This window comes from Glandiceps talaboti, chromosome 10 (assembly GCF_964340395.1).
Source record: "Glandiceps talaboti chromosome 10, keGlaTala1.1, whole genome shotgun sequence".
NCBI lineage: Eukaryota > Metazoa > Hemichordata > Enteropneusta > Spengelidae > Glandiceps > Glandiceps talaboti.
The window spans coordinates 259,705-276,036 of record NC_135558.1 but is presented as its reverse complement, the minus strand read 5'-3'; the positions used below and the strand labels follow the sequence as shown (position 1 = coordinate 276,036).

The window sequence follows — 16,332 nt, the reverse complement described above, 5'->3', positions numbered from 1 at the left end:
CTGTAACAGTTTCGTAACTTCAATTATTCTGCAGCAAATATTGCACCAGCAGAATTTCTTTCTGTGACGTCATGCTGACGTCAAACCAATATATTCCTTGTGCAAATAAGGGTCACACCATTATAAAGACTTACCAGGAAATAAATCCATTGTTGGTATACTAATCTGTGCTTGTTTGGTGAAACGAAATGCCTTGTCTTGTATTGCGAGTGGAGCAGCACCTCTCTCATTATCGGGTCTATCTGAACACATACCATCGACCACAATAATCCCTCGTGATTCACCATCATCTCGGATTCCAATTTTTGTAAGTATGTCCTCTGCGCCTGTAAACAAAAGACGGGAACAACATGAATACATATTCAAATACATATCTAACTCTAACAGTACCAAGCTGTCGAAGCATCACTTCGTATCAGATATCACAACTAGTCGTTTGTCACAAATCAATTTTGTAACCAAACTTTTAATGTGCATTAATAAATTCAATAAATGACAGTGTGAATAAAATAATATCGAATGTACAGAATCATTCCCCATGACACTTATGTCTGTTGTTGAACGCTTCAAGTAATGCATGTGATTGAACGAACGTGATAGGCTATTTACCTGACATATACATGAAATTACAAAAAGACACATACATATATATTGTTAGTTGTTCACAGGCAAAGAGCAATTTGGTTACATAAAATACAGTAAATGACAGTACTTCACTGTTACTTTATAACATTTATAAACTTTATCTAACAGTAGTGCATAAATATTTAGCTAGATATACAATACTGTGGCTGGGGGGACCAGCACGCTATAAAATATAGTCATTTTACAGTATGTATCTCTCGTTGTATTTTATGATAGAGACAGATGTGATGGTGTTGGTGTTGAATGCAGTAAGTACTGTAACAATACTGGAGACAAGAAAGTATGACGTGCATGCCAAAAGCTAACAGGTTCACTCTACAATACAACCCTTGGGGTGGCCGGGTCATGACCAGATCATATGCAAAATGACTGATTTAGATGACATTAATATGAAGTCAAGAAAGGTACCATTTTTTCTGCTCGAGTAAGTTTGAGGTTGTGCCTGTGTAGAGAAGGTCGTGCGTGCAGGCATGAAAATGTGAACAGCTGTCGGTCGTCTCTCTTCATGGTATGTTAACGGAAACGAATGTCAGCATCTGGTGCGAAACATCTAACATATCTAATTGAGTGGACGAAACGGAGCCAAATAAACAAATGGGAGAATTGGGAATTCCGGTCAAATTTGTGCGATTTCGTAGTGGAAAAGTTCGGTCAATTGAATCAAAAGAACTTTAAACATGACAATGGAATATTCTATTACCACAACTGTTCAACTCGGCCAATTTTATCATTGTATTCAGTTGATCGAATGGTTACCATCAATTCGAAATGTATTTGACGTAAAGGTCAAATATATATGTCAATATTTAGTATGTCTGGCACATCCACGAAGGATGCATGTTTATGTTTAGTGTATGGGTTCACATGATCAATTTCGAAATCACTATCGGAAATTATAGTGGATGGTTGCTATTCTTTAGTGCGCTTTGACGTAAATGAAGTCGTTTTTGTCGCCAACTCAAAATTTGAAACCAGTTTTGTTGCTATAGTTGATTTACTATTAAGGAATATATTCCGTCCTTTCATCATGCAGAACAAAACAGCACAAACCACAGCACAAACCACAGCACAGACAAGGACTGTGAGAAAACGCGCTGCAGTAAGAATAAATTATTTCATGTCTTCTCTCATAATACATCAGTTCAAAATTTGTAATCATCTGCTGCCATTGGCAATATTTTATGTGATTCGTTGGATTTGTTTCTTGTGGTAGACAGTCGATGCTGTCCAACCAAGTGCTGAACACAGTCGCGCCATCTTTTGGTTACACAGTAAATTTAATAATAATTCCAAGAGGCATTACTAAAGGTTACAAAGTATAGATGGTCTGTGCCAGTGATACACATGCGCAATTGACCCGGCTGCCATTTATCTCGTACTTCTATAAATAGCGAATCAGTGCGCGTGCATACAGAGCTATAATGTTCTAAATCCGATTTAAACTAAATGCCTCCAGTAAGGGAAAAGTCTTTCGATTTTCGTTCCTACACACAATAATTGCTGGAATGTAACAGAACAAATGCGATGAGTTATGTTTGAAGTAGGTACCAAAATTAATTAAATTTGAAGAGACTATTTTAAAGGTAAAGCCTAATTACTGAAAACCGTTAATTACGCAAATGACTCATCACAACCAAAAGCTACATCACCAAGCTTTTCAGAACATGCGTGATTAGTTATGTTTGAAGTGTGTACAACGTTACATTGAATTTGAAGTATGTATTTTGAGTATAGCCTACTTACTGAAAATTATGAATTATGCAGATGAGTCATTAAAACTGAAAGCTACAACACAAAGCGTTTTAGAAGCTGAGCACTTTGTAATGGTTGATGTATGTAGTAAATTATACTAAAATGGAAACATGCATTCTAAAGATCTAGCCTAATTACTGAAAACCATTAATTATGCAAAAGAGTCGTTAAAACTAAAGCTAGATTATCGAACTTCATATGACACATGAACTTTAATATTATCAATGTATGTACAAAATTATGTTGAGTTTGGAGCATACATTCTTAAGATATAGCCTAATTACTGAAAATCATTAATTATGCAAATACACATTAAAACTGAAAGCTACACCAACAACCTAGTACCAAATAATATTCCATTTAAAGCGTGCATTCTTAAGATATACCCTAGTTATTGAAAATCAGTAATTAAAACTACAGGCTATGTTATCAAAATTAAATTATATGATATGTGCACTTTATCATCATCATCATCATCATCATCAATGTATGTACCAAATTACATTGCACTTGAAGTGAGCATTCTTAAGATTACATTAAATCATTCATATGCAAATGGTTCATTAATATTCATTGTATGTTTATCAACGTCTAATCAGTTCTAGCCATTACCCTAAAGAATGTAGTTTCGTTTCAATTGAGCCAGCCGTTTTTTGAGAAAACGACACAGACACAGACACACACACACACACACACACACACACAAACAAACAAACAAACAAACAAACAAACACCCACCTACAGACTTTTCATACCTAAAAGACTTCCCTAGTCTGGATGCCAACTGTGGTTTCTAAACCATGAGTGGACGTTTAATGGCTATGATACTGTATAGGAAATAGACTAAACCTTCCCATACGGAAAGTAAAAATGCTACTGCTAGCATTTTACTAGTAATCTACGACTTCAATTTTGGTCTAGCCTTCTGTTTGTTTGCTTTCCGCAGTGAACACCCAGAAGTTCATGACCCAAAAGAGAGGTCGGCCAAATACCGACAACATAGCAAATATTTGAATCTTAATATCATAGAGTAACAAGTTCCATTCGGTGAATGAGTCGAGTGGCAAACGCTTGTTTACAGTAATTCGTCAGGCCTACAAGTATTTTACACTAACTGGTTGGTGCACAAAAGGGTTTTATTTGTTTTAACAGGCCCATATAATACGTTGAAAAGGTCATTGCACCATTTTCCACTTTTGATGAAGGCTAGCACTGGAAACACTCATCTGTACATCATGTACTTTATCTGTCATCGTTCTTAGGCATACAAACTTTAATACAAGTACTGAACAAAGGATATGCACTCTGTCTGTCACCTTTCTCAGGGATGCAGACCTGAACGAAGGGTAAGGATCGACTGTCCAAGTGTACAGTCTATCATTATTCTGCAACACGTCTGGGGATGGGCAATGCTAAATCACGAATTCAACCCTCAAAGATGCAAGAATCGTCGATGTAGTATTAAATGCACCTGACTAGTACAATAGTTGTGAAACAATTATCTTAATTGAGACTACGTTGCCACGTTTTGTTGTTTATGTAGGTGGAAGTTAAGCAGAAGAAAAAACAAAGATTTAGCGAAATTTCATGCCAACGAAAGCTACTAGAACAGGTCTGATTTTAAAGCTCGAAATACAGTGATGCTGAAGTCTGCATTGGTGATGGCTATGTAAATAAGATTTTAATAGCTTTTTCAACAAGAAAAAGAAATTAAAGCTAGAAGAGAGTTAAAACATTCAAATGGCTGACGAAGTGATCGCTATGTTGTCCTGCTGTACTGGTGGACTCTTTACACAAACGAGACATTTTCACATGCACTAGTTCAGAATACTAATTTTCATCTTCGTCCAACTACCACCTACATCCCGAATTACGTTTGTTGGGATGAAGTGTCACAGGGGTTGTTGACCCTCAGCGTGATGAATCATGAATGTCTTGATGCTAATACCATGTACATGTAATTACCATAGACATGAAAGGAAAGATGTTATCTTTATTTACTGCAATGGAATCTGCATGTTGGTGGCCTGCATCTTCCTTCCAATTACATGCAAATATGTTTCTTTAGAAAATCCTAGGGCTATCTCCATTGTATTCAAATGATATTGGGGAATACTGGAATGTGAGTCAATGCATTACGCTTCGATTGTGGGGCATAATAATGGGACTGTAAAAGTTGCAGTACTCCCCCATATCCGCTCTCACCCCCATCTGTCATTCGTATATGACAGTACTACTTTCATAGATTTATGTAAGATCGTTTCGTCTCATTATACCTAATAAAAAATTGTGTGGTTCCGATAACACTCAATTTTAGAATAGGTGGTGTAAGCAGATTCTTTTGTGAGTGTCTAGTTCAGGTAGTTATGTTTTCCAGTGTTTTCCAAATAGTCTGTGTTATTGGTTTCTTCCCATCAGATGTAAAGCCATTACAGATTGGAAGTACAGTTTTACGTGTTTTTTTAAGTTGATGTCACTATTTCTGGCGAAACTTCGCAATTTTCGCAATTTTATTTTTTTTCTCGAATATGTAAAAAAAACCCCGTTAGATTGGGAGTGAAAAACTAGGTGGGGTCGGGTAACCGAAACGAAACAATTTTGTTAGGCCTTACAAATGTAACCCGTAAGTTTTGACGTTTTTATAAAATTGTTTGATCAACATAATACCACGTGTGCTCTTATAATATAATCATATCAATGCAAAGTTATGAGATATAGCTGAACATTGAACGGGAGATTAGAGTGAGAAAATGATTTATTATGCAGACATTAGCAGATATGACTCCTGGGTGTTGAATTGGCCCCAGGACATGAAGTCATTTGAAGTTAATACTGACACAATACGTCTCACGAGAAATGGGATAGCTTGCGTGTGGTGAATACGCTACAAACAGTGAAAATTACCCACACAAAATGAAGGTAACCACACAAGAAGAGCTTTATAATTCCTCACAGATCAGTTAGCAACGTAATGTGTATATACACACACGATAAACATAACATTATCTTTAGCCTTTTTGATAAGATTTCTACCATAGCGAACCCTTTGGGTGGTTGTCCCATCAGGGCATTTTGATAGTCACTGCATTTGGATTTGTGCTATTGGATGACAGAAGACAGGAAAAGAAAAGGGATCGTTCTGCTCTTCCAGGAGGAATTTAACGATGTGCACGCATTCTCTGGGGTACAGAGGTACACAATGAAAATCTCAGAGCAACACGTAATAAGCTGAAGTATGGGTAAAATAGAGCGGGTCTTTATCTATTATTAAAACCCTTATATTATAATATATAAATAAATGAGCGTGACCAATATCCCAATCAGGAATATACGAATGTGTCTTCCTAATTTAGGTGTATGTAATCGAGTACAATAATACAAAGTGGTGAATCAAAGAATTGTCACATATTTGAGTGGCCAATTATGACTACTCGACGCTTGGTGTAATCCCTGCAATGTTCAAGATAAAGCAAAATTGTTATTTGAAGGAATGTGCAGTTCGTTAATGGAAACCATGTGGACATTGCACTACTCAGAGGACAAGAGTTCACCAATTGCCTGGGACTATTTGGGTCAAGAGAGGAATTCAATTTGTATTAGCATCAGAATGTGAAAACAATTTTCTGCTGTTTCCAATCATACTAATTATTGTGAAACCTTCAAACGCCACGTCATCTTCAATATTATCCCTTTTACTGTCCATACTTGCCAGTTGGTTGGTTGGTTGGTTGGTTGGTTGGTTGGTTGAAATGTGTTTTACCGAGATAGTAGGAACTATGAACGCTACATACAAGTTCGAAATCTTTTCAAGTTGTCTCGTACACAGAGCAATGGTCTCTCTACGGGAAGCAAATTAATTGACAGGGTCAGGAACATCTCATTCAAACTCAAAGTTGACGAAACATCTGTCAACTCAATCACTTAAAATGAGATCGTACTAATCATTTGGTTGAGCTTGACGGTTTAACATTGTGTGAAGTCTTGGCATAATATTCAAACTCGTGCTTTGTAGGTTCTCCAAAATATATCATTTCATGAATACCAAGTGAATGGTCCTATTCTTCAAAACTCTTACTTGTTGCTTACAAAACCAACAGACTATAACCCCTTAACAAGTGCATGGCTACTTCGAATTCCCAGATTTAAGTGATCTTGCTTCTTAAATTGCCACCAGGCTTTGAAAACAGGAATGTCTGGAAAAAGAGTTTGCCTGAACATACACTACAATTGCGACAACTGTAAAGTCTGAAAGAGTCCAACCCTTCCCGAGGATCTTAAAAATCCCTTTGGTACCAACAAAATACACAGTTAGATAGTAGATGATCCATCCAATAAGGAAATATTACCAAACATCTTCACCACCACCACCACCACCACCACCACCACCACCACCACCACCACCACAACCGCCGCCGCCGCCATCACCACCACCACCATCATCATCATGGTAGATGTTGAAAGTTACATCTCAACTTGATAACAAGATGTGACCAATAGTACAAATTTCCTTATATACCACCGTATGGTCGAACTAATCAAACAAATATCTCCATGGATTTCTGATATTTTAGAAATTTCACTTTTCTCTCTCAAGCAATCATCTGCGAAAACCTCTCCTGATACATTCCCAGGCGAAATAGGAACAAAAATACGATGTGTGCAATTGCCACGTTGGCAGTTTCCTTTAGGGTAATATTTCCTTTGGAGCTTTCAACATTTCTAGTGACATTGCTAAAATACCGCTGCCAATATAATGGTACGTAGGAATCCCTTTGACCTATTAGAGTTAACACAAGTCACTCTAACTACGTATGTGTCCTTCTGTAGTTTCTTTTAGAAAAATAAAGCCTGGTTTAGAATTTCCATTGTCTTTAACTTTTGCCACTGTGTATCATTGGTCTTAAATCTTTCCATGTATTTACAGATAATGTAATTCTCAATTGGTTGTGGGCTTCACATATTTCTGGAAGGGGTTATCGAATAGCTCGACCCATGGAAAGCCCCAACAGTATCCCGATACTGTGGAAACCGCAAAGTACGCATACATGTTACTGTGTACGTTGTACATTATTCAGCTAAGAACATTCAGTGTCGAGCTCGAAAGCAAATGAGAGATCTTTGTGGGCAAGAACAATTACAATTACAATTATGTGTACAGTGTTGCAATGAGACCGAAAAGTCACTTTAGTTTAACTTAATTGCAACCTTGGTGTCATGCCAAAATTGATTAAATTGTGCCACCCATATGAACGCATGATCCATACAAAATAATTGCAACTGTAGGTTAAAATACTGTGTGATCCACGACAAGGCAGTCGACCATGTCATTCATCTTGAATATCAACACTCAAAGGTCATTATATCCATCACCTCCAAAACCATACGCCTATGACCTCGAGGTATGGATAAAAAGTGGAAGACTTACGATGTCTTACAGCAAAAACGAGGTTGCTTTGGCGCTTCATACATAGAACAACTTGCATAAAGATGGACACATTTCAACTCTTGACTAACAATAACAGAGGCACAGGGTCGGATGCCTTACACTGAAAGGTGATAAGCATTCACAGTGAGGTAGAAACCTGCTTCTGCTGAAACTAGTACACATAGACTAGATGGTACATGTATTGCTTCAATTGTTTACATTCCCAATGATAAGCAATTTGATTGTCAGCTTTTACATCCAAACTATGTGCAGCACCTCTGTAATTATTCATTTTGCATTTGAAAGTGTCTGAGTGTGTAAAAAATATATCCATGAGTGAAAGTAACACTGTTTCAGTTGTAAATGACCTAACTTTGATAAGGACATGTACAGACAGAGTGTTGTCTATAAATATGCTTGTGCTAAGTTTGAAGGCAGTACAGTCAGTGGTAGTTCAAAAGTCAATGGTAAACACAAGTAATTTAACATCCTTTAACAGCCGACATCTAACATGATTGTTTAACTTTTCCGACAAATGAAATGATAAGGGCAATTTAATTATACTTGAGCTTTATTTTGAGGCGATACTTATAAGCTAACTATTTCTTCTTTTTGCATAACGACGTCATTATTGATACACTTCTTTCGTGATATATCTCTTTCAGTACCTAACAGAACAGAACGCTGATTAGGTCATTAGCCCATTAGTGCGTTTTTATACCTCAATTAAGTTCTATTTATTACCTCATCTTATTTAAACCATGGTTCCTATCTGTGCTAGTGCTACCGGATACATGTTCACCACGAAGTTTTGAGATGACACTATTAGACTCTATGTATACTTCAGCGAGGCGGAGCCAAAGCCTCAAGAGTTAGGGACAGGCAGCGATTGACCAATCAGCGGTTGGGCAACAGTTTTGCAGAACCTAAAGTGTCCGAATTAGAGTAATATAAGTTATAAATACCAAAATATTGAAAAGTAGGGGAGTATAAATGAGTTAAAAATAGTAAACGCGAATAGTAGTTTTTCAAAAGACATTTTCTGTTTAGTTAGTTTAGATTTTCTTATTTTGGATTATATTGAAAAGTAGGAAGAACAATATAGCATTGGAACTTTTTAACATGCTAATTGATCCATGTTATTTTTCCAATATAAATCACCATTTCACTTTTGCTATCCATTTACCTATTAATCACTATTGCTATCTTTGCAATACACACCATCATTTGGCTGTTGCTATGGACATGGTCTTGTTGGTAGGCATATTTGCATTCATTTTTGTCTATTAATCATCGTTATCTGTGTAGTAGTCATCATTTGACTGTTACTAAGGGCGTGGTCATGTTGCTAGGCATATTTGCATACATTTTCGGAATCTTTATTCACTTGACTACCACATCACTTTTCATCTTTGCAGCACACCGTCATTTGGCTGTTGCTATGGGCATGGTCTTGTTGCTAGGTATATTTACACATATGCTGAGATATCTATTTACTTTCCTACCCATCCGTGTTATTATCTTGCAGTATGCATCATAATTTTACTGTTGCTACGAGCATGGTCATGGTTGCTAGGGCCAATTGTGTAAACTGTTGTGAAGAATATCTGCAGAATAACACCCCATTCACCAAGTAGTTTACGAGATATGTTTTGACCTAAATTGAGATTTGTAGACCTAATTTGCATATCTCTGATGGGATCATCATGTTGATCATCATCCCCAGATGCATCCGCATTAAGTTTCTGCGCAATCGGCTCAGTAGTTTTGGAATTAAAAGATTGTTTGACCAAAAAGTTGGTGGATCGTAACACAGTCATAAGATATTGTTGCACCACAACGGAAATGAAGCCACTTGAAACTCAGCGGAAAAGTAGATCTCATACACGTTGTCAATGGGTACAGTATGGTAAGTACAGCGATTCATGGTCAATGGCATGAATGGTACAGTATGGTAAGTACAGCGATTCATGGCCAATGGCATGAATGGTACAGTATGGTAAGTACAGCGATTCATAGACAATTACAGCTCTTTTCCCAGATGCGAGCCAAAGTTTTTAAATGAACTATCAAGGTCAGTGAGCGTGATCACAACTGACACAAGCTTTCATGTTGAGGTAGACACCAAAAAGATACCACACAAACATCACTTACACTCTTTGGGCTCTTTATTGAGTTAATGGTATAAACAGTAACAGCATACACACTACTACACAAGACATACTCCAGGACATAATCTGTTGAAGGTGAAACAAAATCCATGGTCAGCAGCCAGTTAAAGTTGGTAGAATCTTAAAAATTTGAATTTGTTATAAATGAAGACAGAAAAGTGACACGTGTAGGAATTGAACTTAAAAGTTTAACACATACTCTATTCCCATATTATACCTAATAATGCAATCAATATACTTTAACAGAGTATACATGTGAATGCTGTTGGTGTTTATATTATTAACTAAATAAAGAGCCCACACATTATAAGTGATATTTGAGTGTAATCTTTTTAGTGTCTATCTCAACATGAAACCTTGTGTCAGTTGTGATCAGGCTCACTGGTCTTGATAGGTCATTTAATAGCTTTGGCTCGCTTCTGTGAAAAGAACTGTAAAGAGGAGTTAATTGTCTGATGTCCTGCAGAACGACAAAACTCTCCATCTGGTAAGCATTCTCGAGACTGTCAACAAGGACTACTGTGTTCTGACTTTGTCTCCTTCAGTACGATGACATAAACGAACACTCACTTTCAACAAGCATTTGTCTAGACATCATGTGACTACAATCATGTGCTACAATATACAATAATTTCGGCTAATGACCTCTGTAGTTATGAGAGTCCAAATGAAGGTACCTCTTGAAGTGGGCTTGAGGGTGATGATCAAGGGTCATCGCTGATATCTTGACTTGCAAGAACATCCCTGAAACCATACAATGCTCGCTACCAGAATTGCATGTAATACCTTGAGAATGGTTCTTGGGGCATGCATGTAAAGATTGCTCTGTACTACAAGGATGACAAAACCATGATGCTATACATTAGACATGTGATGTCTAGTTATATAAACACATGATTAACCGTCAAGCATAATTTCAGAACTGCATTGTTGATCAAGAACATTTCAGGGGTTTCAAAATGTATTTATATAGATAGGCTAAGTCTACTTCATGTATCCTTGCAATACAAAGTCATGTGGTGAGCGTTCAGATCATTATCGTGAGCAGCGTCCTTCTTATGGAACATATTACCACGTGAACTTCATTCATCACCAACTGTCGATAAATTCAAGAAGGATAACAAGACGCATCTCTTTGCAAAATCTTTCTAACTTTTACAATGATCTACTAATGTTTCTGTTCAGCACCATAGAACTATACGTTGTATTGAATGTTGATTGCTATACAAATTCTTTTGACTGAGTGATCCAAGGATGTGCCTTGTACAAATTTTCTGATATACAAAAAAACATCGATCTTGGAAATAGACAATGAGGAGTAAGATCATTGTCGTCACATTGAATACTAATATATGCAAACACTTGATATTCATCTACATACAAATGATTTACATACTATATGCAAATAAAGGATTTTGTTACATCACGGTATGAAGGTCATGTTCATGACATCAAATCAACCTTGAAAGAAGGCTGTAATGTGTTACCAAGGTTCTCAATCATTTACTTATGGAGGTCAATCAGTCTAATGAATTTGCAATTTGTTTGAAATCCAAAGCACATGCCTATATGATTAATATTATCTCTGTCAGAAAAGAGAAGATTTGTAACTTCGAAATATGACCTGAAGATGATGTACAACGTCAGATAGCTGTAACCCTGAAACAGTGTTCTGTATGATGACGTGTTCATGTTCCTCTAATGCATCTGGCATATGTGCCAAGTGGTCAAACACTTCCTTCACCCCAGCAGCTTTACACAGATATTATTTCATAATTGAATGCTTGTTTGTTGTCTTCGAATGTTTTCTTAAACAGAAACAAATTGAAATGGCAGCCACTGGGTATTCAAACACGAGATAATGCAGGTTCTGACTCAAGAACCGACATTAGACTGTCACACTCACTCTTGACGTGGGGCAGAGGCAAAAAATAGGTTTCCATGTTGCAGCTAACTGTTGGAGGTTGGTTTCCATCAATTTCCTATGAGACAGAGTTCTCAGTCTGCTAAATGTCAATGCACTATCTTTCATCATTATATGTCGAGCTAACACCTAAAATTGTACATACAAATGTCTGGCAAATATCCGCCTATGAATGGACAGACAGACAGACAGACAGACAGACAGACAGACAGATTTCTTCTCGGTTAGGAGCAAATTAGATATTGAGAAGGGGATGCTAACAGCTGACACTTGAAATGTTGATTACTTCGCAGTTTAATTACAATACACAAAAGCTGAAATGTTGTGTGGCGATTCATAGGTATACATTTGGTCTTAGTTCTTTCAATCCTAAAGAAGGGATGGCCTTGGGTTTGTTTAGAAGTTAAACTCTACAAATGCAGAGATGAGGTCTTATATATTCGTGAGGTTTTTGTATTTTAGTTTCTCAGAAAACAAGACTTTGAGCTATCGTTATGACTGTACTGTGGAGTCATGATGGGTGAATGGTTAGCGTGACCGGCTTGGAATCTACAGGTTGTAGGTTCGAGCCCTGTCGCTGCCTGCTGTTTGTTTCTGAGTGGCTAAAGTCCTTGGGCAAGATTTGAACCACGACTGTGCCTTAGTCAACCCAGCTGTATAATTGGGGACCTGGTAGGATGTAGGTTGCAATGTGAAGGCTTTAATCCTATGCGCTGAAATGGCTGCAATGGATTGTATGCTCCCCGGGGAGTTGAGGAAGACTAAAGGGCCGTTGTGCCGTTCTGATCCGAGCCAGGGGTAATAATTGTAAAGCGCTTTGAGCACGGTGTGGGAAAGCGCTATATAAGAACCCAACATTACATTATTATTACTGTAGAGGATGGTTTGATGACATGGATGAATGGAAGGTGAGTGTCTCTTTATCTCTTTTGATGAGAAGACGAGAAGAATTCGTCTCATTACCATCTTTTTAAACATAATAAAGGACGGCTTCAACGAGAACACCATTTACCATTCTTTCACATTTCAGACCTCTAAAGCGAAGGTCTCGTTTACATTACTACAAAGGATGGTTTATATAGTCAGTTTCAGCAAACAATGTATTTGAGACAAACAAAGCGTCCTATGTCAGGGCGAACATATCCTAAGAGAACTACAGGCTTCCTGGCTAATTACGGTAAAGCAGGGCTTAGCGCTTTGACTTTATGATGACTCATAAACTATCTACACGACTCCAACTGCGTTTGAACCCTAAAACCAACGGCACCCAAAATAAAGTATAACCACGGGGGGGGGGGGGAGACTTATCAGCTAGGGTGATATTCAGTTTTCCAAAGTTGTAAGATCAGCTGATAAAATACCCTTAGAAAACATTCCATATGATCTTAACAAGACAACTAATCTTCGATTGTTATGGATAACTACCTTCTGCGATGGCATGGCTTAACTCTAAGCACTTGTAATACTATTGTCAATGGTTCGGGTGGGCATTTATCACAATAATATTTCCACTGGGAATATATTGTATGTGGGCTTTTTAAACCACTGTTTATGTTACTCCTATGCCACGCGCATAAGTATGCGTAAAGCTGAATATAACCTGTTAGATCTGAGATCTGACTCATTCATCTTGAATGGATTGGCGAGACATGTAAATAAGATCTAGGACCAAACTATTCATACACATGTCACATTACGCAATTCGGCTTGATTACAGCTTCTTCGTAACTTCTAAATTGAACATGCCTGACTCCTTGGCAAAATAACATGTTGTGTTTATTCTTCCCTCACTTCTTGACCTGCCTCTAATCAAAAAGTTTGAGGTTCACAACGGAATGGCGCTATCCTTGATGACTTTCACACGAGATTGGCTTACTTGTCTGGCTGCCCTAAACTTCAGTGGTCGTTGGCGAAAGAGTTAAGATGGCACGGTGTTAGTGTCTTAAAATTTTATCACCACCACCACCACCACCACCACCACCACCACCACATCATCATCATCATCATCATCATCATCATCATCATCATCCTAATCTTCATAATATTTTCTTCACTATTCAACAACAACAACAACAACAACAACAACAACAACAACAACAACATCAACAACAACAACAACAACAACAACAACATGATGATGATGATGATGATGATGATGATGATGATGATGATCATCATCATCATCATCATCATCATTGTCTTCGTTGGGTACTTCTTCACTTCATCGATGCAACCAGGTCATTTATCAGGCAACCTTTGTCCTTTTATGGCCTGCTGCACGATTTGTCATGATGTCACGTGTTCTTACTTTTCACGTCGCATGGACTTTTTTGATTGCTTACAGGTCATACTTTGTCCAAATAGAAGTGCTAATTAAACAGTGAACTGTAGTATTTTCCAGTCAATGGTAACCATCATTGTAAATTAACAATCATTTCAATGCAAATATTTGAGGTTCACACATACAGAAGGAGCTTTTATTTTTAAAAACAACATCTGGAAATGAAGGGAAATGTCGAAGTTAAGTTACGTGTGCGCATGCGTACACTGTAAAGGTAATAGTCCTTTGAGTATTAACTGCCCTTTTTCCAATTTCTTACAACCATAAAATTGGTCTCCTATCACAATGCTCCGATTAACTTAACATTCTCGGCACTATCTTTAGAATTCAAACAAACAAGCCTTTCAAAGCTAAATAATCTCTTGTAAGCAAAAGAGCGTGGTCAGAAAAGAAAAGTACGAAGTATTTGCAGACGACACACAGTAGTAAAAGAATGTTGTTCATGGCACCTGGTATGTTTAGTTCTCATTGCAGTTTGTCATACATCTTCGACTTTTCCTTCTAGGCTTACAACAAATTGCCCCACTCCAAAAGAATTGGGGAAAAACCAATACGACTCAGTATAGAATAGATGAATTATGTACTTAACACGAGGCATCGTACAGCATGTGACTTGAGAGAATATTTTCACATTTCAGGTCACATTGCCTGGAGCTAATTGAACCTTTTGTCGCTCATATTCACCCATATGTATTTTGTTTTCAGTGAAGAAGGGGTCCTTGCATGTTACTGATGCAGTAAAGGTCACACAAAGGGCATATCTCTGAAAAGTACAAAAAAAACTTGGCAAAGAGGTCGACAGTTTTGTTAACTCCTGCAGTAGCGGCCTAAGGCATGCGTTGTTGAATTGGGGTTAGCATGCCGTCGAGTTTGCCGGTCTATTATATTTGCTTCGTAAGCATTCCAAAGTACGTAGACGGGAAATCGCCCCTCTCCGTTCCCCACACACCCTAGCCCCTACCTTTGATAGTTCCGAGAATTATGTCTGCCTTTGAAAGCATGCCTAACTGCAGTGTTCAAGTAGATGAGGTGGCAGCCAAATGATCATGCCTACCTTCCTACTATATGCATAGATAGATGATCCTTCTTCTTCTGCAATGTTGGTCCATCAATAAGATAACACTAAGAAGGGTTGAACATTTTATTGTGAAAACTAAAAATTTATTGTGTATGTGTAACAGAACGGTTTAAGCGTTTTATCAGCTGTTCAAAACATGGAAGTTATATTCATAGGGTTTCTGCCCCAACACCCTTTATAAGTAATATGTATGATCGTCTTGCAGTTAGCTTGAAAAAATAATTATTTACAATATCTATACTTGCCCTAGCCCTAGGAAGGTATTTGATTACGACCTAAGAGACCAGACATTCGAAATCAATACCTTGTCTGTCGGCAAGTCTTTGCCCGTTCTAACAACTCGTTTAGTGTCACCTCGTTTTCGTAGATTTTAATACAAAACAATGGCTACACTACACAGTAACTAAAGTCAATTTGAAAGGAGATTGGTGATCCCTATAAAATGTTGGTAGGTTGCTTGATTTTAACACAAACAATTTTGTAAACTTTTGGATGACTTAATCATTCAATTCTGAAGTACAATAATATGGTAATTTATGATAACATTTTAAAGGCATGGCGTTTCAATTCTTGCAAGGTTTTCTATAATAGTGTATATTTTTACAGTAACCATGTTTGCAAACACAACACATATTTTGAAGAAATTATATTTGTGTCGTCGTTATGAATAAGATTTGTCTTGAAGGATAGGATATCTGTAGTTTTAAATTTACAGTTATTGCTCAATTTTCGAATAATGATGCCCCAGGAACATGACCTATTTTTGGTGCTTACGGTCCAGTCTTATTAGTCCCCGCCGGACGAAGTCCGGGACGGGGACTTATGGATTGGGTTCCGTCTGTCCGTGCGTCCGTGCGTCCGTGCATCCGTCCGTCTGCAGCCGTATCTTGGAGATGCCTGGCCTGTTTTTTTTCAAACTTGGTACAGGGGCAACATACAATGGCATACATATGCACGTCAATTTGTTTCATGATACGATCCAATATGGCCGCCTAG

The 16,332-nt window shown here is 37.6% G+C and overlaps 1 protein-coding gene across 2 annotated transcripts in view; it reads right to left on the bottom strand.

Moving 5' to 3' along the window:
- The window catches only part of LOC144441421 (uncharacterized), an 88,714-nt gene that overhangs the window by 60,157 nt on the left and 12,225 nt on the right, over positions 1-16,332 (bottom strand). For both annotated transcript variants that reach the window (XM_078130991.1, XM_078130992.1), the window contains exon 2: positions 135-326. In XM_078130991.1, the coding sequence (XP_077987117.1) occupies positions 135-326 (192 nt within the window). The remainder of the gene's footprint in view (positions 1-134; positions 327-16,332) is intronic.